Source organism: Erinaceus europaeus, chromosome 9 (assembly GCF_950295315.1).
Source record: "Erinaceus europaeus chromosome 9, mEriEur2.1, whole genome shotgun sequence".
NCBI classification, from domain to species: Eukaryota; Metazoa; Chordata; class Mammalia; order Eulipotyphla; family Erinaceidae; genus Erinaceus; species Erinaceus europaeus.
The window spans coordinates 45,085,195-45,106,172 of record NC_080170.1 but is presented as its reverse complement, the minus strand read 5'-3'; the positions used below and the strand labels follow the sequence as shown (position 1 = coordinate 45,106,172).

Sequence of the window (20,978 nt, the reverse complement as noted above, 5' to 3'; positions counted from 1 at the left end):
TTCTACTTTGTTTGGCTTTGTATGTTAACTCTCTTTTCAGTCATCAGGTTCCAGATGCCACCAGGATGCCGGCCAGGCTTCCCTGGACTGAAGACCCCACCAATGTGTCCTGGAGCTCAGCTTCCCCAGAGACCCACCCTACTAGGGAAAGAGAGAAGCAGACTGGGAGTATGGACCGACCAGTCAACGCCCATGTTCAGCGGGGAAGCAATTACAGAAGCCAGACCTTCTACCTTCTGCAACCCTCAATGACCCTGGGTCCATGCTCCCAGAGGGGTAGAGAATGGGAAAGCTACTGGGGAGGGGGTGGGATATGGAGATTGGGCGGTGGGAATTGTGTGGAGTTGTACCCCTCCTACCCTATGGTTTTGTTAATTAATCCTTTCTTAAATAAAAAAATTTAAAAAAAAAAGATGCTGGCAGAGTGAGAGTTCACTTCCCACTTCATAGGTGACCATCACACACACCACAGGCTAGGAAGCTCTGTGGGGTCTTTTTCATAAGGATCCCACCTCATACTACAGGGCTTAATCCTCACTTCCTAACAGCATCATCTCGAATGTTTTCACCACATGTTTTTCCATGAGGATAGCACTGGAACCAGAGAAGGAAACAACCTGCCCCTTCCAAAGCCAGGAGCAAGAAAGCAGTACTGAGAGGCATCCATGTCATCCTTCTAAATATTTAAACAGCACTCCCCTTCCAACAGCCCAAGACACCGCGACTCTAAAGATAACCCAGATGTCCTGGGAGGGCACTTGGAGAAACAAGCTTGGACACAGTGCCATCACCAAGTTCCCTCTGATCACCGAGTCAGCCATGAGAAGACATGTGTTTTCATCATGGAGGCCAAAGCCATCCAGCATCGGGTTAGACAGGCTGTGAAGAAGCTCTGTAACACTGCCATGACCAAGATCAAGCCCTGGTCAGACCTCACGGAGAGAAGGCATTTTGACTGGCTGCTGACCACAGTGCTTTAGATGTCACCAGCTAAATTGGGACCACCTAAATCAAGTTCAGCTGGCTAATTCTAAATTTTTTTTTTGTTCTATAAAAAAGATTTAGGCAGATGAATAAGGCAGGGGGCAAACATAAACCGTTAATAGCAATATGTAGTAACTGCTTTCAGACATTGCACCGCAGGGCTGTGGTACCTGGTGACTAAGCAGAGAGCAGTAGGTAAGGTGGGCCTGCAGTTATACTGCATCCGTCCCTCAAGAGACTTCTGGGCCATGGGCAGAGGGGTTAAATCAAGCAGCATCCAGCCACTTCTAGGAATTCAGAAGCCAGAAGTGAGAAGACAAGGTAGCTGGACGTTGCAGTGCAGAATTTCAGAAAGCTGTGCTCTCCAGAGGAAAAAAAAAAAAAACTCCAGAAAGCAGAGAGGGATCTTTATAATTAACACCCTTCATCCTGGCTGAGTCAGTGTGAAGTCTCAGAGGCTTGTATAAAAAAGCAAAGTAGCTGAGAGCAGCCGAAGCTTCTAAGAAACTCTTCAAGAAGAACAAAGCATTCCCTAGTTTCTCCCTTAAGTAGCTGGCGTCAGCCACTCTCAGAAAAGCAGCAGTGCCGACTCCTATATGATATGGCTACAGCGAGTGAGTCTCTGTTTCAGTTTTTTTAAATTTAATTCTTAAATTTTTTAATCACCTTTATTTATTGGATAGAGACAGCCAGAAATTGCGAGGAAGGGGAGATAGAGAGGGAGAGAGACAGAGAGACAACTGCAGCCCTGCTTCACCACTTGTGAAGCTTCCTCCCCTGAAGATGGGGACCAGGGGCTGGAACCTGAGTCCCTGTGCGCTGTCATGTGTGTGCTCAACCAGGTGTGCCACTGCCCAGGACCTTCTGTTTCACTTTTTATAATATGTTTGTTTTTTGGAAAGATACTCTTTTCTAGGATGACATGAACTGACTTTTGTAAGAAGAATGGATCATGTAGCACCCCCCCCCATAATATAAATAACTTCAGACTAGTGTATGTTTGAGGTTTCATCTTCTGTCAGGTTGAAATCAACATATTTATTATGTGACCTTGGGTCACAGAGCTTTCTCCTCAAGAAGATGAAAGGCTAATATTCAACCCTTTCCCCCCAAACATGGATTCTTTTAAAAAAATATTTTTATTTTATTTTGGATAGACAGAAATTGTGAGGGAAGGAGGAAACAGAAAGGGAGAGAGACACCTGCAGCCCTGCTTCACCACTCATGAAACCACCCCCCCATGCAGGTGGGCGCCCGGGGCTTGAACCTGGGTCCTTGCATACTATAATGTATGTTCTTATAGGTAGGTCAACACCTGGCCCCCAGACACATGGGTTCTTAAGAATTATTTATTTACTTACTTGTGTGAGAGAGACAATCAAAGTATCACTATGGCATCTGTGATGCGAGGGATCAAATTCAGGACCTCATGCCTGAGAGTCCAATATTTTGTTCCCTGCGTCACTTCCTAGACCCTACACATGATTTCTTGAACCACATATAATTCGAATCATCCAGAGTGCTTATAAAATTGCAAAATGTAGAGCCCCACCCAACATCTGAATGATTAGCATTTCTGGAGGGAAAATCCAGGAACCTACAGTTTCCAATATGTAGCCTGGGCAGTGACTTCTGAGTACTGACGTAGGGAACTATTAGACCTGCTACCTGTGTCCCTCTCATCTTGAACTTTCTGGCGTGCTACAGTTTTCATCTGCTGTGGAGAACATGGAGTGTCTCCCAAGCACAGCTCTGGTCCTGTATCTTACCCTTGGGAAGACACCTGGAATGACCAAGGACCAAGGGAATTCCCAAGGTACAGGACCTGGACAGCCCTTCTGACTGAAACAAGCTGGTCACCCTAGGGTGAAGGTGTGGGAGTAGGGGTGGGGGCTATCAAGGTTACTTATTCCCCTGCACTGACCTCCCATCCATAAGTGCCCCGGTCACCAGCTAGTTGAGATGAGCATTCTGTGAGCAAAGGGCCTTTGAACCCACTGGCTGAGGGCAGCTCAGAGTCACCGCAGCCCCCTGTGCTGTTCATCTGTGTGTAGGGCTACAGTCTTGGGGAGCTGGCTGGAGACTACTCAGGCTCCCCGCCATCCTCACAGCTTGTGAGCTGGGTGCTTGTGAGTCATCCCTGCCCCACCTTGCAAAGCACCCTGGGAGCCCAGCCTCGCCTATTTCTAGAGAGGCGTTTAACGAAGGCTGACCTAATTCAAGCAAAAATAGGTCTCCATTAGTGGGTGACTCACCCACCGATCTTTCTAATTGCAAAAGAACCTTTCTGCCATGTTGGGCGGCTAGTTTGCAATGCTTGGCAATGCTCAGGGTGAGTGTGGCTGTGCTCCTCCTCTCTGCTTCCTTGCCTTTCTCCCTTCCTCTCAAGGAGCTTTATGCTGCCGGCAACCAAAACCTTCTTTTTCTCTCTCTTCAAGCCCAGTGTGGGATATAAAGGTGACGCCATAGACTGTCACCAGCTGAGAGACCCACCCAGTGCCTGGGTCCCTTGCTGGCTCATCCTCATCCCTACCTACTCAGTGCCTGGCTCAGAGCACTCAGGCTTGTGTGAGACGAGTTATTTGAAATAGCTCTCATGTAAAGAATTGCTTAAAGCTTCATTAAGATTCTTTCTAATTACAATCTCTTTATGAAGACCCTCTCTGCCACTTTTACTAATATCCTGTAGTTACAAAGCAAAAGGAATTGGAAAAAAGACACAGGCACCAAGTGCAAAATAACCAAGAAGGTGGTTAGCTAGGTCTGAAGCAGAAAGGTGACAGAGAAATAAAAAGCCATAGGCAAAAGGCTGGCGCACTCTGAGTGGAGACTTCAAGCAGCTAGATTAGCTGGTGTCACGTAGCCAACACCTTGGCTTCTTCTGAGCCCAGCGTTTGAGCTGTTTTATGCTTTCTGTGCACCTGGAAGTTTTTTTTAATGACTAAAACCCAGTTTATCCTAAATAAAAATCTTTGTAAACACATAAAGAGAACCACTCTGTTGTGCTTTAATTAGGTGGGGAAAAACAAAAACAACCCTGCTTTGGTGCTAACCATTCAGCTCTGTCTTTTATCTTGACCACGGCTTGCAATTCTGATAGAGGGTTTTCTTGTTAGGAAATGACTCTGATCTGATTTCTTTTGGACTTTGCCTGACCCCATGAGAAATGTTTTAAGGGTGTTTGTTGACCATGTAAGTGCTGCAGCTGGATGTGCTATTTGGGGAGGTCTCCTGGGTCTCTGAACAGGTAACTGGGGAGGAGGAGAGGTCCCACCAGTGCTGGCAAGAGCACTGCCTTCTCCTGGCAGCTGAATCTACACAGAGCTGCTGTTGCTCTGGTGGTGGTGGTGTGCCCAGTTCAGTGCACACGTTACAATGAGCAAGGACCTGGGTTCAGGCCCCCAGTCCTCACAAGCTTCACAAGTGGTAAAATAGTGCTGCAGGTGTCTCTCTGTCTTTTCCCTCTTCATCTCCCCTTCCCTCTAGATATCTCTGTTTCTATTCAATGAATAACAAATAAAAGACTTTTAAAAGTTTTTAGAAATCTAAGTGAAGGCCACCTTCTAAAGTTGGAAAGTGGTCCCCCTTCCCCTCTTCCCGCCAGGATGTTCATGTCCTCATTCTAGAAGTGATGACTGTCCCCTTCATTGCATGGCAATGGACTCTGGAGATGGGAGACTGTCCTGAATTATCTGAGTGGGTGGATATGATTATGATTTCTTTCTTTCTTTTTAAAAGATTTTATTTATTTACTAATGAGAAAGATAGGAGAAGAGAGAGAAAGAACCAGACATCATGTTGGTACATGTGCTGCCGGGGATTGAGCTCAAGATGTCATGCTTGAGAGTCCAATGCTTTATCCACTGTGCCACTTCCTGGATCACTGATTATAGTTCTTAGCTGAGAAGGAGGAGTTTGCCAGAGGAACAGACACTGTGATGCTGAGTGGTAACACTTGGAAGCACGAGGGCAGTAGCCAAGGGTTACTGGCAACCTCCAGAAGGTAAAACGGAAGAGAGAATGAATTCTCCTACAGAGAATTCAGAAGAAAGCTGCCCTGGGAAAACCTTGGCTGCAGCTCAAGAAAACCAGTTTTAGACTTTGGGACCATCAGCGCTATGAGAATCCTTTCAAATGTATTCAACATGTACATTTGTATTTATCTAAGGTGCTTGTTTGTATGATTTGTTGAAATAGCAAAAGGAAGCAAACATACTACTTCAGTGAATTCCTGGTTCTCTTGTAAAGTCTGCTCAGTTCTATCTGTTCATCTCTGCTGTCCCTGGCTATCCCAGGGTCCTCAGCGACTATAGAGCAATGGACTTTACACTTTGATTCACTCTCTTACTTCTAACTTGAGTATTTGTTTTGATTTTTGCAAGTCAGATTCATCATTGCTCTGCTTCACCTCAGAGGCTGTTCATTCCCCTCAGGACAAAGTTAGGTAAACAGGGTCACCAGTCAGTGGGCCCCTGGCCTCTCCTGGATTAGACTGCACTGACTTCAGGATTAATGGGGCCTGGTTGTGCAAGGAGCGGTTTAAGGTTTAAGGTGGTCCATGAGAAATGAGCCCCAGCTAGAGGTTCAGCCCTGACACTGTGTCACCACAAATGTGACTTCAAGGCTGATAAGTGAGGCTGCTGAGGCCTGGCGCCTCCCCCAGACTATCTTGAGCTCAGGTCAGCATCTGCACCGAGTTCTGAGTAGAGAGGCGGAGGCACTGAGCCTCTCACAGTAGCGTCTGCTGCCCAGCATGGAACCTGGGGTCCAGGAGCTCATCTCCCTGGCTGCACTGCAGGAGAGCCATATTTGTGGTGTATGTTGACAGTCTTGCAGGTAACCTGGTCTGGCTGCATCCAGGTGATAAGTCTATTCAGGATTTCCTAAGTGCCACTGGCCAAGATGTGGTTGTGTGGAGGCCAAACTCTGAGCACAGTTCATGAGCTCACCTCAGTCCTCCCAGTCCCCACAAAGCTCTGCTTTGAACTTCGTGACTGTCCTCCCACACACCAGGTGTCACTCTTATCCCTGTCCCTGTGACCTGGTCGCTCTTTAGACCTTCCAGGAAGCTGCTGGGACTCCCCAAGTCACTCCAGGGAATTTCTTTGGTGGCCTAAAATCTCCCCACCCCACGAGAATTGCACTAAGGGCATAGGGTGGTTTCTTGCCTCTCATTCCCACCAGACTGTGACAGCTCAAGGACACTATTTTACCTGCTTGTTCACTGCTGAAACCCTGGTGTGGGCACCAGTGTAAAGTGACTAACCAGAACATTTTGTAGATAAGTAATTAGATGCATAATAATGGCAACTAGGTTTTTACTGAATGCTGGCTGTGTGATAGACGCTGGGTCGTGTGTGTGTGTATGTGGTGCACACGTGTGTGCTCTGTGTAACACACACTGGTGGTCTTGTTATCCAAATTGTACAGCTGAGCCAGTCTAGGACTAGAGGCCAAGGAGTTTGGCTGGGGTACCACTGAACACTTAAGAGTTTCAACCCAGGTCTCCCCAGTGAGTTATACCAGCATATTTTCTGAACAGTTTACAAGACAGTCTTTTCTCCTTCTGCCGCGCCTCTCTGTCCACACTTGGCCTGAAGGCAGATGCAGCTTGCTCTGTTCTGTGCCTTGTCTTGCCCTGCTCTCTTCCATGACTGTTATGGAGGTAGGAGAAAGGCCCTGGTTGGGGCTGGATAGATAACTGGAACTCTCAAGTCTCTCGGTGCCCTTTCCAAGGAAGAATGTTCACAGCTTCCTTTAGATTCTAGGGAGTCTTGTGTATATGTGAATGAGCACAGAACTTTGGGTTTTTCTCAGTTGTTTTCTTTCCCTCTTCTTTCTTAGAAGGCTAGGTAGGGTCACTGTGGCTACTTAGAGAGCTGCAAGGCTGTCTGACTGAGCAACAGGGGACCTTCTGCCCACTGGAGAATCCATGTGAGTTTCTTTAAATCACAGGTGCCTCACCTGTGAGGTAGACAGGACTCATGTGCACACTTGAGCTCCCTCCAGCTCTGACCTTCTGCCAGGTTCCCTGCTTCTTGCGTTAGACAATCATTTCAGTAGACACAGAAGGAGGCTGCCATCGCTTTCATGTGCACACGAGATTGTGCACAAAACTACAGCGGCTGAGAAACAACACCTTGAGGTCCTTCCCAGGTGAAGTCACAGGGGTGGGTTCATGGTGCTGTGCCCTGGGTCTCGCCATAATTCCCTGCAGAGCAGCACCCGCAGTGTCATGGTGGAGCTGCTGCTTGGGAACTAGCAGGTCTGCAGTGCCCGTCGAGGAAAGGGTCACACTTCCTTTTCTTCTTTCTTTTAATGTCGCAACAGTCAGGCTGTTAATACAAACTTTGATTCTTTTGCGCATGCTGTTCATTTGTGAGTTACTTAAGATTTCAAGTGGCCTAGAATATCGCTGTGTTTATATGTGTACAGAATTTTTAATGTTGCCATTAACTTTATTGCTGCTTTTACAATTACTGTCTCCCACTAATGTTTCTCCCATTTTGTTATTAAATGAATATGGAAATTAGACATGAAGAATAAGCAAATTAGGGCTTGTTTCTGAGACAAGAGTGGAGGCTTTATTTAAAAATAGATATATAATAATGATTTGCCTGCTTTTTTAAAGCTAATTTATTCTTTTTTCCTTAGAAACCCATCTGAGGATCAAATGGTCCTCTGCGTTTGCCCAAGAGAAGGGGAACTCCCACCCAGCACATTCTGTCTGTTGAAGCCAATCTCTAAAGAGTTCAGTCCCCCTTTGAGTTTGGGGAATGTACTTTTTTTTTTTTGCCTCCAGGTTTATTGCTGGGGCTCAGTGCCTGTACCATGCGCTTAACCTGCTGCGCTACCGCCCGACCCCCATGGGGAATGTACTTCTGTGTGACAATGATGGTGGCACCTGACTTTGGTTGAATACTTGTCATGAGACAGATACTGCCCTGTTCCCATAATATGCAATAAGAACTAACTCATCTTTATGGTAACTCTATGGGCTGACTCTGCTGTTTCCAGAGACAGAGAAAGGGAGATTTTGTTTTAGTGGCTTGTTCTGGCCACCATGGTGGTGGTTGTTCAGTCCATGGTGGTGGTGCCCACATAAACCCAGTTGGGTTTGACCCACCACCTACATCTATATAACCTCTATTCTCTTCCCTTTGTTTCCATCACATTCTGTTTCTCTGTGCCCTAGACACCTGTGCACTTGTGATGAGTTCCAATAGTGCATGTTTTGGCGTTTCAAGTACTGCAACATTGGTTTTTGGTTTGGGAATTTTCTTCCTTTAAAGTTTTTCTTATGATCTTTATTTATTTATTGGATAGAGACAGCCATAACTTGAGAGGGAAGGGGGAGATAGAGAGGGAGAGAGAAAGAGAGACACCTGCAGCACTGCTTCACCTCTCAAAAGCTTTCCCCTGCAGGTCTGGACCAGGGGCTTGAACCAGGGTCCTTGTACACTGTAATGTGCGCTCAACCAGGTGCACCAACATCCAGCCCCTGGTATTGGAATTTTCCTAGCTTAATAGTAAAGAAATGCAGTCTACAGGTCAAGTTTGCAATATCACTGAGGCAAAATTTAAGTTAAGGGAAATGCTGTGTTAGGGTAACATATGCAGAAGCATAATAGAGAAATACCAGAGTTCAGAATAGCTGCTTCTCCTCCTCCTTCTTTTTTCTTTTAATTTATTTCCCAGTGCCTTGACCTGGGAAATGCCTTGGAATTAAGGTCTTAATTAAGAGACAAACAACAACAACAACAAAAAACTCATCAGGTGATCAAGCCAAGAAATCAGTCATCTCATAAAGGTATGGAATTAGGGAAAACTGTCACTCCATTTCCACCTTGTAGTCTTAAACCATGAGGAAGAAGTGACACAAAAGAGTACAAAATCTGCAAGCTGGATATGATCTTAGAGTATTTTTTCTTTTTAAAAAATATTTATTTGCATGAGAAGCAGAAATCAACAGAGAGAGACACCACATCTGGGGATCGAACCTGGCATCTCTGGGGCTTCGGGTATACAGGTCTGGTGTACAACCACTACAGTGTCTTCCTGGCTCTTATCGTAGAGATTTTCATCCAGCCTCTGAGGGCCTAAACTATTTGACCACCTACTACATTTTGGGGTGGCTTTTTATTACAAACTAATTCTTAGTAAGAAGATTTATTTTAGCATGCAGAAAGCTGACTAAATTACAAACAAGAAAGACGTATCCTAGAATGTTGGTTTCTAATTAATGAAATTATATTACAATAATCAATCCAACACTAAGATTATATATTTTCCTAGGAAGAATAGAGGACCCACTGGTCCCTCACTGCTTCTTTTCTTCTTAAAAAAAAACTATTACCAATTATTACTATTATTTAAATATTTTTATTTATATAATTGGATAGAGACAGAGAAATTGAGAGAGGAGGGGAGACAAAGAGGGAAAGAGGCAGAGAGACACCTGCAGCTCTGCTTCACCACTCACGAAGCTCTCTCCCTGCAGGTGGGGACGGAGGGCTTGAACCCGGGCCCTTGTGCACTGTAATATGTGTGCTTAACCAGGTGCGCCACCATCTTCTGCCCCCCTCTTCCTTCTGTTAAGGTTGTGGTTGTGCTTAAATGAGTGAGCCTGAGGGAAGGGTACATAGGACGGACAGCATCTTCTAAAGCCTTGGGGAGTCTGTTCCTTCCTGAATTGGGTTGCTAAGCTGGTTCCCCCATCCTCCCTGTTTCAGAGGAGGGCTTATTTATTTATTTATTTATTTATTGTTCTTGATCAGAAAATCTAACTTTCTTAGGCAGCCGGTTTGTTGGGAATTTTTTTCCTCTCCCCACAAGACACAAGAAAGAAAGAAAGAAACTTCCCTAGGCCAGCATGTCCTTGGGACTTTGAGAAATCCCAATTCACATTACTAGTGGCTGGGTTGATTGTTTTCGACCCGCTGTGCCCAGAGCTCTGCCCCTCACCCCCATTCCAGCCAGGCTGTGACCCCACCTCCCTGCTGAGCTGCATGAGTGAACAGAACCAGGCTGTCATTGTTTACAACAAGGTTTTATTTATTCTGTTCTTTGACCCCTCCCCCAAACATGACAGTTGGTCATCTCTCTTTTATTTGCAATGGTTTTCCTTTTGGATCCAAACGAGCATTTATATTACAGAGTGGCCACCTGGTTCACATGCGGTGCTGTGTGCGCTGGCTGGGGGAGAGATGCCCCTGGCCCTGGGCGGACCCACTTTGCCTTGATCCCACTGGAAATGCTCGTCTGCTAACAGCACCCTAAGGGATGAATGGCTTCCCTCTGGGTCCCCAAGGACAGAGGGCATGGCTGGGCACCCTGTCGCCTGTCTCCCTGCAATGGTGGCCTCTGAGGCCAGAGCCGACATGCACTGTGGGGTCTGAGCTCTGTCCAGATACAGCTCACCCCGTCCCTCGCCGTCCCCACCTCCCCAGCATGTTGGCACCGGTAGGAAAACCAGTGAAACGGCCTCACTCCGGGCACTGCTGTGCTGCAGAGCTGCCTGGCATCAAGATTGTCTTCAAGCCACTTTAAAGCAAGAACCTCCTTTCTGTCTCCCAGTTCTGGCAAGGTTTCTCAGGGACCTACTGATTTAGGTGAATTTAATGGAGGAGGTTTTGCTGAATCCAAGGTGTCCTGTGGACAGGTTAATCTCTGGTCAAGTTGAAAGGAGAACCCCAGGCCGTGCCTGCCCCCTAAGTTCGCCTTTTCCTGCCACTCCCTGGCTTGTCTTTGTCCAGAAGCGTGTCCTACCTTTGCTTGCCCTCCTAGTCTGCACCTAGTCTGCACCCCCCCCCACACACACACACACATGCTAGGTGCCTCTAGAGTTTCTCCAGTATTTTTTTTTTTTTTCTAGATGAGTTCTAAACCTTGGAGCTGGACTACTCTGTGGCATCCCTTTGAGGGCTGCTCCTTCTCAGTGGCAGCACTGAGGGTGACCTTGTGCAAATATTAGCTTGTTCACAGAACACCGGGTTAGAAAAGTAGTGACTGAAGTTCAGCCTGCAGGCTAAGTATATGCCCCCCCTCCCCCATTGGTAGCTGTGAAAATGCAACGGGAATGTTTTCTCTTAATCTGCTGAGATCTGCTTGATGCTGCATGACTGACTCCACGGCCGATGGCACTAAGACGGAGGCTACTGTCTACTTCAGTTAGCAGCTAGAGTACACGGTTGAGCCCTCACTGCAGATGACCTTGATTTTTACAAAGTTGATTAATGGCACTTTGAACTTTTGGGGAGTTTTTCTGCTCATTCTGTGGAGAGATTTTTGAATAGGGTAGTTTGGAGCGGTGGTTCCTGTGCAGCAGAGGCCACTACTGGTAGGAGTCAGAGCATGGAAACAGAATTGAGTCCCCAATAAAGGTCAGCTTTGGATTTGGTAGCTTTGACTGGTTTGGTAGGTTTTTTTTTTTGGAGGGGTTGGGGAGTGAGATCTCAGGCCCCAAGCCTCTGCTGTGTGAATGGAGGATGAAGAGGCACAACCTGGCGCCCCATTCTGGTCTCCAACAAATGAGGGGACATGCAGAGTTCCAGTGCTGGGCGAGGTCAGTAATGACCCCAGACCTTGTTTATGGTTCTCTCACCTCAAATTGGCTTAAGAGTTCACCTGGAGAAGCTACTGGAAAGTGCAGAGCATTTTAGAACCAATTCCTTTTCTGAATTAAAAAAAAATAGTTGAGTTTTAAAAGATTATAGAGAGCTAAGAAGAAGAAGGAGGAAGGTAGAATTAAGTGTGGAAACAAATTCTGGGCCCAGGCTCCATCAGACATAAATTTTCTAGGGAAAAAAAAATCAGATGTAACTAAATCTGCTCAGAATTTCTTACGTTCTAAATGGGATGCATGAAGCGAATGCCTTTCTTTACTGATCTGTGGAGACTGAGTGCTTTGTGATGGGGATCAGTGAACACCTGACACGCCCAGGGACTGACCAAGCATTCACACTGCATTTTCCAAAACAGAGAAAAAGACAGTTGAGTGGTGCAGTATTCTTACCCAAGGCACAAGTTTATACAGAAGGCTGGGATATATATATATTTTTTACTTACAATAATTTTCATCGACCAGATGATTACACTCCTTAATTTTTTGTCTCTCATCATGTCATAAAATTTATATTTATTGGTCAGAGATGTCCTGAAAGTTTTTATATCCATGTTATTACTTCCTGAGTCTATATTGTTTATTTCCTTGGCTTTTGCTGACATTTCCAGGCAGCTTTCCATTAATCTAGATTATATCTTATGTTCATAGGGGAAGAGACTGAGCTATGGACAGAGAAATGAGAGACAGAGGCAAACTTGGGCAGAAGGAGAAAGCAGATATAAAGGAAACCAAAGAGAAGACAACCGGTAAGTGTAACCTCTGATGTTTTAACGCAAACTGCCTACAATTAAATTTGGTGGAGATTCCTGAAGGGAAGGTAATTCAGAAGCATTGCAGAGCACACCTGTCACAGAACAGGCCTGTTATAAAACAACCAACCAAAAGATCCCAAACTAAAGTAATCAGAAACACCTTTACTTCTTTTTTTCCCTGATAAACTCAAGTCTTTCAGGAATAAGAATTCAGACCTCCATAATGGATTTACATAGTAGCATGGCTTATTATTAAAACCTTTTGTGGGCTGAGGAGCTAGAATAATGATTATGTAAAGACTTTCATGCCTGAGGTACCAAAGGCTCTAGGTTCAATCTCCAGCACCACCGTAAGCCAGAGCTGATTATTGCTCTGGTAAAACAAAACAAGAAAACTAAAACTTTTTTTTTTTCAACTAGAAGATCAAGCCAGATCCTAACCTCATAGATACAGTATTTGGGGGGTAAGGAGAAGGCAGCTAGGGGACCCCCAGCTTCCCCCACCACCCATTATTCTCTATTGTCAACCCTACCTCCATTGTTAATCACCTTACTTGACTTCTTAAGAGAAGCTTCCCAACATTTTGGATGGTCTGGGTTGGAATGAATCTGACATCTTTGGCTTGATCACTCTGCTAGGCAGAAGCCTCTGGTGGTCAAAGCAGAAAGGACTCAAGGGAAGAAAAGATGCCCGTCAGAAAGCCAAGGCACGTAAGTTGTAGCGCGTGACAGCTGACACCCACCAGCAGGGAAGCCACTGGTGACTGCTGGGACAGCTCGGGGACATCACACTGGGAGACTCAGAGAAGAAAACACAGTCAGAGAGACACAGCTGCTGAAGGAGATAGCGCTTGTGTTGGTGGGGTCCCCTCTGACTGTCCCATGGACAGGACAGGCCATATCACTGTGTGCCTTTGTCTGGTTGTTGTTCAGAGTTACAGTGAGGAAATATTTGGGTGGTGAGCATCCAGGCCTGGGCTTGACTCCCGTGGTGAACCTGTGTGCATGGAAGCATCACACCTCCCCTCACCCCCAGCACCCATCCTGCCACCTTTCCGCATCAGAAAGTCCTCTCCTGAGCCTCCTGTCAGTGTTCAATGCCTGGAGACCCATGCAGGAAGCACAAACAAACTGGGTGAAACAGAAGTGAGGCAGGGCCAGCCTGTAGCCTGAGTCTCTGCGCAGGTGCCTGCACCAGACCTTTGAGGGTCTCAGACTCCTACAGACAAGAAACTAACTGAAACGGTAGCGGCCAAGTTACACACACCCTGCAATGTAGGTGACTGTCTGCCTAGTAGCGGCATCTGTACACTACAATGGAGCTGAGATGACAGAAACTCTACCTTTGTCCCAGCCTTAACTGAGTCCATATTCTGGCCAAACATGAAATACCTAGATCAGGCTTTAGCAATAAGACAGAATGAGAAAGTGAGCACTTTTTTTTTCTTTTTTCTCCTTTCATTTTTTTCTGGTAGAGATGGACAGACAGACACCTATAGCACTGCTCCATGGCTTGTGAAGCTTCTCTCCTCTGGGTGGGGGAAAACAAAATCTTTTTTAAAATATAGTTGATGGGGCCAGGCGGTGGTGCACCTGGTTAAGCATACACATTACAGTGCGCAAGGACCCAGGTTCAAGCCCCTGGTCCCCACCTGCAGGGGGAAAGCTTCACAAGTGGTGAAGCAAGGTTGCAGGTGTCTCTCTGTATCTCTCCTTCTTTATCTCCCCTCCCCCCAGTTTCTCTCGGTCTCTACCCAATATTAAATAAATAAATAAATAAAAATTTTAAAAAATAGTTGTTATGCCTGAAGGAGACTGAGTTTTCCTGGCCTATGTGGACTCTTCATAGATGCCCTCCCTACCACAGCTCTAGATTTGGCTTCCGTTTCAGATCATCTTCATTTGCTGTTTCCCAGTGTATTTCTGGAGATAGGAAGCACTGCCAAGAGTGAAGAGAATAGGAGGCTGTTAGAGGTGTACCTACCTATCTTGGAGTCAGATCTATGCTATAGACAGCAGAATAAAGGCTGGGACAGGGCAGATACTCAAGGGCAAAATCTAGAACAACTGGAGATCATCCTTAAGAAGGTTCTAGATAATTCTGGTACCTCAGGAGGTCACTGAGGGCAGAGCAGAAGAGATCCCAGAATGACAGTCTTCAGCTCCTCAAAGAATGGCCAGTGAGAAACCTGCTGCCTTGATCAAGGGAAATGGAAATAAACAAGTTACTCGATGCTAGAAAACTCCTGGGAGTTGGCCAGGGCCTGTGGCATCACCATCAGTCAACCATGTTACACCTGGGGACATTCAGGGTGCCTTGAACCCTTCACAGTACAGGTGAGTCTGTTGTGAAGCTGGCTCCCCTTGGCCTACAGCACGGCTGCCCTACCATCTCTTCAGTAACTAAAAGAGGGATAAACACAAATTCTCTCAGGAAGAGGGAGGCTGGAATCTTCATCTGAGAAAGGAGAAGCTAAACACAAGCCAAGGTATACCCTGATTCCTCCTGATCATCTTTCTTGTCGAGAGGAGACACTGAAGGTCGGCATTGGCAAGGAAGTCGGGCAGCTTCTCAGGGAAGCCACAGGTGCCGTACTGTGAACCTCAAGTGCTGGTAAGTCATCCTCTTCTGCTTAGAATTCTCTATTCACTGCCATACTGCTCATTTCAAGAAAAGAGGGTTTTTTGAGGCCAAATGGAGCCTCTTTTTTTTTTTTTTTTCTTTTTCCTTCAAGAAAAGAGGCTGTCCTGGCTGGATACTTATTACTCTAATTAGAGGCAGAAGGAATTAGGAGCTTCATGTTGAACAGAAAATTCCTTTATTGTCTGGTTAGAAGGGTAAGTAAATGCAAGCTAAGGGGCAAGAAACCTGATGTCTCGATTAGGGGAAATTGAGAGAAATGAGCTCACTGAGGTTAGAAAGCCCTGTGGGTGGGTTGGGGTGGGGCACAGGACCCACCAGTGTCACGCTCATAGGCTGGAGTTTCAGGAGCTGCTGACTTATGTAGGTCCCTTCCTCAAGTCCAGTCAGTGGTCACCAGGGGTTAGCTGTCATGTGCATATCGAGCAGCGCTGTGGTGTGCGAGCAGGGACAAGCATTCACATGCCACAAGGCCCAGCATCTTAAGCCACTGTCACTCCTGTCACACCCAGGCTACCTGTTAACACATGGGTACAGGGTGGGAGGTGTAAATGGCCAAAGGATCCCCTGGTGGGGGACCATGTCTCTGCTTCATCCACCCAGGGGTCTGTGAGGCTCTCTGCAGACTGAGGGGTAAGTGGGGGTTGGAGGGAGTGGTGCCTTGACAAATGAGCTGTAGCTCCATGGTTGGATTTGGCTTTTAGAGCTGATGAAATCGGAATAAAGTATATTTCAACCCAAAAGAGCAAAGGAAAAGAGAGAGAGAGATGCCTTCTGAGAGAGATAATAGCCATCAAAAGGGGTGTCTTCCCAAGGAAGGGCCCGGAAGGTGCCAAGTCTTGGCTGTGAAAGGGGCTCTTGCCTGGGCCACCTCTCCTGGGGAGTTTTTCACTACTGTTCTGGGGCACTTCTACCCACAGGAGCACTGGCTGAATTTGGGGACTGGGGTGTGACAAGGAGTGCCACCATGGCCAGAGGCTGTCTCCTGCCCAGCCTTTTCTGGGGCAGGAAAGGTCTGGTCAGTCCAGGGGTTCAGGCCCCCGGCGCCCGCTGAGCTGGGAGGCGCAGTTCTGTGAGCTGAGGTATATTTACTGTGAAAGCATCCTGACAAACAGTGTCTCTCTGCCAGCTCTGCCCACCTCCATACTAGTCCCTGCTCGGACCTGGGTGCTGCCTTGAAGGGAAGCAGCAGGGGAGGTGGCTTGAGGGGGGCTGCTGTCCTGCGCACACACACAGAACATCCCTGCTGGCTGGAAAACAGACCAAGCCCTTTGCCCACCCCTGGGGCTCCTCCCTAGCAGGTCTCTCTGGCAGAGCTCTGGCTCCACCCATCCTCCTCAAAGTCTCTGGCACCTCTGTGGACCCCAGTGGGCTGCTGAGCCAGTCCCAACATGCTCAGTACCTCCAGTGTGGGGACAGGCCTGTTTCACCTGTCTGTGGCCTCCTCTTTGCTGTGGCTGCTGGGCTATGGCTTTGCTAGTCCAGACCAGCCCTTGCTGCTTCTGCCGCTCTGGCACCCCAACTTCACCCATGCTCCTTTGGGGGGAGGCAAACCACAGGAGGGAGTGAGATGCGGCAGGGGTGCTGGAGTCGTGCAGGGAGGGGTTCCTCTCCCACAGTTCCTCACGACTCCTCAGTTTGGAGCCGGGCTGGCTCAGGCCCTGGGAGGTTTGTAGAAAAGTATGTCTGGGGCCAGGGCAGCCCAGCCATCCTTGTGTCCCTACTTCCTGGGACGGACGCATCCTCCACGTTCCTGGATTTCCTTTCCCTGCAAGGAAGCTTGACTATGGCAGTGCCCGCCTTGCAAAGGGGAACCGAGCAATGTGGTGGGTGTGGTGGGGTATCCTGGTGTCCTTCCTTTCTGCGTCACTGCTGCCCATGCCAGAGCCTGGTGTCCTCCTCCCCCCTCCTCCCCCCGGGCCGCACCGGCTTCCCAACCTGTCTTGGTTTCTCTGAGCGAGAGGAGAGCATGCATCGGAGGGGGATCAGCCTCTAGCACTTGTCATCTTCTTCCGTGTCACTCAGGAGGTCGCTGACAGCCCCACGCATCATGCTCAGCCCAGCTCCCCCACGCCGCCGCCGCCGGTAGTGCCCGTTGGGCAGCTGCCAGCTGTGCCGCAGGGGCGGGGCAGAGCCGATGGTGTTGGAGCGGCCCAGACTGGTGGCCACAGCCGCCTCAAAGGTGAGCGTCTCCTCCTCGCCACAGTCTGAGGTGTGGGAGTCCTCGTGCAGGGCAAGGTAGGGCTCAGAGATGTATCTCTGCGGGGAGGCCTGCTGGCCTGGCCGGGAGCTCGAGGACATGGGAAGGCCCGCCTCGCTGCTCTCCAGGGTCTGGGAGGCCAGCGGGGAGCCCCCCTCACTCTCATCTGCAGGAGGAGACATACTCCCGGGGTGTCTCATCAGGGAGCCATAGGAAAGGAGGGGCCGAGGCTTGGGTGGCACGGGTGGGAGCTGCCGCCGGCTGTGTCTGGGGGTGCTGGTGTCCGAGATGGAGGGGATGGAGCTCTCGCTCAGAGAGCCAGTGCCCTGTGAGGGGAGACAGGGTGGTTAGGCTGTGTTTGGTGGGTCCCCAGTGCCTGCTGTGAGAGAATCTATTCTGACTTCTGAGGGGTGGAGGCTTGTGCTGGGAGCCCCTCTGCTACAGTTCATGTCTGTCCAGGGCAGCAGGACTGGAGATGTAGCCTTTGGTACCACTCAAGCAGGGCCTGCTAGCTTGCATGTGGGATCTTGTTCAGTTGGGAGTCCTGGGACTCTGCCTTTCTTTCTTTCTTTTATAAATTTTTTCTTTATTATATTTATTTTCCCTTTTGTTGCCCTTGCTTTTATTGTTGCTGTTGTTATTGATGTTGTCATTGTTGGATAGGACAGAGAGAAATGGACAGAGGAGGGGGAGACAGAGAGAGGGAGAGAAAGACAGACACCTGCAGACCTGTAACTCCCCTGCAGGTGTTAAGCCGGTGGCTCGAAACGGGATTCTTACGCTGGTCCTTGGACTTTGCGCCACATGCGCTTAACCGTTGAGCTACCACTTGACTCCCTGGACTCTGCCTTTCTATCATGCTGCAACACTGAGCAGTCAGGAATGGGAGCTCCACAGGGAGCAAGCAGTGTGGAGCCTTACACTTGTGATAGGACAGAGAGGTGACTGGAGGGACTCTGTCTAGAACCCTTTCCAGAGCAGAATGTGGGGAGCCAGATATACTCTCCCACTCAGCCCAGATTTCCTTACCCCACAGGCTCACAAGCTGCTCCAGGCCTTCTGTGATGCTGCACACCCAGATCCCCAGAATACTTGTGCCTGGGTGCTTCTCAGACTGTAAGTGACTGAGACCTGCCCATCAGCCTTCCCCAAGAAGGGGCGGTCCCAGTGCAGAGTTCTTGGCTCAGCTTTTTAGGGTCTCACTGAGACAGAATCCCTCGAGGCTCCAGGAATGCTGTTCTGCACTGACACTAGTAGGGCCCCTGCTCAGCACCCCATCTCTAGACATCTGGACCAGTCCCATCTATTTGAGCCTTGAAGGGCAGAGCATGGCAGCAAGGAGGAAACCAGGATCTGAGAGCACCTTCATCTGCTGCGGGAGCTTTTGCTCAGACACAGGCTGGTGTTTCAGCAAAAAGTTTGGCTCCTTCACGGGATCTGCTAGGCCAGTGAGGTTGGAGTGCTTCACCTTTGTGATGAAACACTGACACTCACATGGCTGATCAAAGGGGACTTTTCTGGTTCAGGGAACACTCTTCCTTGCCAAGGAACACTCTTCCTTAGCCAGCACATTTGTGACAATGACTACATTCCTGAGTTTGAAGGACTGAGTTGTGCTGCCCTCAAACCTTACTGCCTTTCCTCGTGCATGTGCGTGCGTGTGTGTGTGCGTGCGTGCGTGCGTGTGTGCGTGCGTGCGTGCGTGCGTGCGTGTGTGTGTGTGTGTGTCTGTGTGTGTGAGTGTGTCTACTGGGGTCCTCACGGACTGTGGGATGCTGGAATTTTGCCTTCAACTTGCTGACCCCTCCATCCTTTTTCCTGTCTCTGCAGGAAGCTCACCTGTCTGTTGGGGGTCTGTGACCTGCCCTCACTGGGAGACCGGGACTGGTGCCGCTCAGGGGACTCCCAGTCAGCCTGGGTGCCGCGCTCTTCTGAGTTGCAGCGTGAGACGTCAGGGGAGAGGAGGTGCTTTCGCTCTTTTGACCGTCCCCGCTCTCTGCCCCCGGAGCGGTGGGTGTCCGACTTGTGGCCTGTGAGAGAGGACAAAGCAAGGGTCATGACCCAGCCTACCCTGACCTCTCTGGGGATGTCACCAGGTGATGTCAGGAGGCAGTAGAGATACTGGGAAAAGTTCTTCGTGTGAAAGTCAGAGCACAAGAGAATTGTCCGTGGGGGCGCTCAGCTGCAGTTTCTGCTAAGAAGTGGTTCAGAGGCATCCTCTATGTTTTCAACATTGTGAAGCTTTCTGGGAGGTGGTGTGGTGTGGGATAGCACCAGTCAATGTGGTGCCATCACAGTTGTGACTTGGGCTCAGTGCCTACAGGTAACTTCTTGTTTGTTTTGTTTCCTCTCCTCTACAAAGAGGGTGCAGGTGTGCGCGAGAGGTGAAACACTGCTCCACTGCCTGTGAAACCTGCCCCCGCAGCCCAGAGCCCCACACCAGGGCCTTGTATATAATGTCAACACTCTACCTGGTGAGCCATCTGCCAGCCCCACTTCACTGCATTTTAACCTTAGTTCTTTCCTCTATTAAAATGTAGGGGTTGAACCAAAAACTGATATATTTGGTTTCTATCACGATGATCCCTTTCCTTAAAAACAGAACTCAAATACAGAAAACAATTCTAGGTAGTCCCACTTGGGATTAAATGGAGTGAAAGGCAGATGGTGAATTAAATGGTGAAAGGCAGATTCTTGATGGAGCCTCTCACACTAAGGAACCTCAGCGTCTCTGGAAAAGGCCATTTAAATATTGGGTGGGGGGTGGTGGCACATTGCCATGTTCAAGGGCCTGCAGGGCGGGGGGGGGGCTTTACAAGTGGCAAAGCAGTGCTGCAGGTGTCTCTCCATCCTATTGCATTTTTTTTGTCTTTCCTTCTTTTTCTTTTTTTTTAGATAGTGACAGGGAGAAAGACCACAGCCCTGAACTTTCTTTATTATGGGGGGGGGGCGCTCAAATGTGGATTATGTACATGGCCAAGCAGTGCTCTATCCAAGTGAATTCTTTCACTGGCCCTAAAAAATATTTTGGTTCCAGTGATCCACTCCGCCCTCCCCCAAATAGGGTTATTGCTGTGACTCAGTGCTGCAAAAAATAATTCCAGGGGGTCACATCTTTTCTTTTTCTATTTTGAGAGAAGGGGAGACACCTGCTGCACTGCTCATGATATTTACTCTCTGCAGGTGGAAACTCAACCTCTAACCTGGTAATATGTGCGCTCTACTGGGTGCACCACCACCCGGCCCCTCCAGTCCAACTTTGGAAGACACAGGGAAATATTTATTTATTTATTTATTTATTTATTTATTTATTTATTTATATATACCAGAGCACTACTAAGCTCTGGCTTATGGTGGTATGAAGGACTGAACCTTGGAGCCTCAGGCATGAGCGTCTTTTGGCATAACCATTATGCTGTCTCCCCCACGGGATAATAATTTGTTTTAGGATGGGAGTCAGAAATGGAAGCCCTTTTGCCAAGAAGGGGTGCTCTTTCCTGTATGCTCCTGAGCCCTCAACTTTCTCTAACTTCTACTCTTGCTAGAATCAACCATGAAGGTAATATCCTGAAGAGTGAGGGCGCCTCACCTGAGTCCGAGTCCAGGCGGTGGGCCGATAGCCGCAGGGAAGAGTGGTAGCTGCGGCGCCGAGACTTGTAGGTGTTTTCACTGCTGCGCTCCATAGAGAACTCCTCCAGCCATGAGGAATTGGAGCGCTTGTCCCGGATGGTGGAAAAGGAGCGTCTCATGGAACTGGGATCTGTCACCACCTGGGCA

The 20,978-nt window shown here is 48.4% G+C and overlaps 1 protein-coding gene across 10 annotated transcripts in view; it reads right to left on the bottom strand.

Moving 5' to 3' along the window:
* Nucleotides 1–10,017: 10,017 nt before the first annotated feature.
* The window catches only part of CACNA1E (calcium voltage-gated channel subunit alpha1 E), a 558,522-nt gene continuing 547,561 nt past the window's right edge, over nucleotides 10,018–20,978 (bottom strand). For all 10 annotated transcript variants that reach the window (XM_060197790.1, XM_060197787.1, XM_060197789.1 and 7 more), the window contains 3 exons: nucleotides 20,791–20,971; nucleotides 19,041–19,231; nucleotides 10,018–17,527 (listed from right to left, as the gene is read on the bottom strand). In XM_060197790.1, the coding sequence (XP_060053773.1) occupies nucleotides 16,994–17,527; nucleotides 19,041–19,231; nucleotides 20,791–20,971 (906 nt within the window). In that variant the 3' untranslated portion in view covers nucleotides 10,018–16,993. The remainder of the gene's footprint in view (nucleotides 17,528–19,040; nucleotides 19,232–20,790; nucleotides 20,972–20,978) is intronic.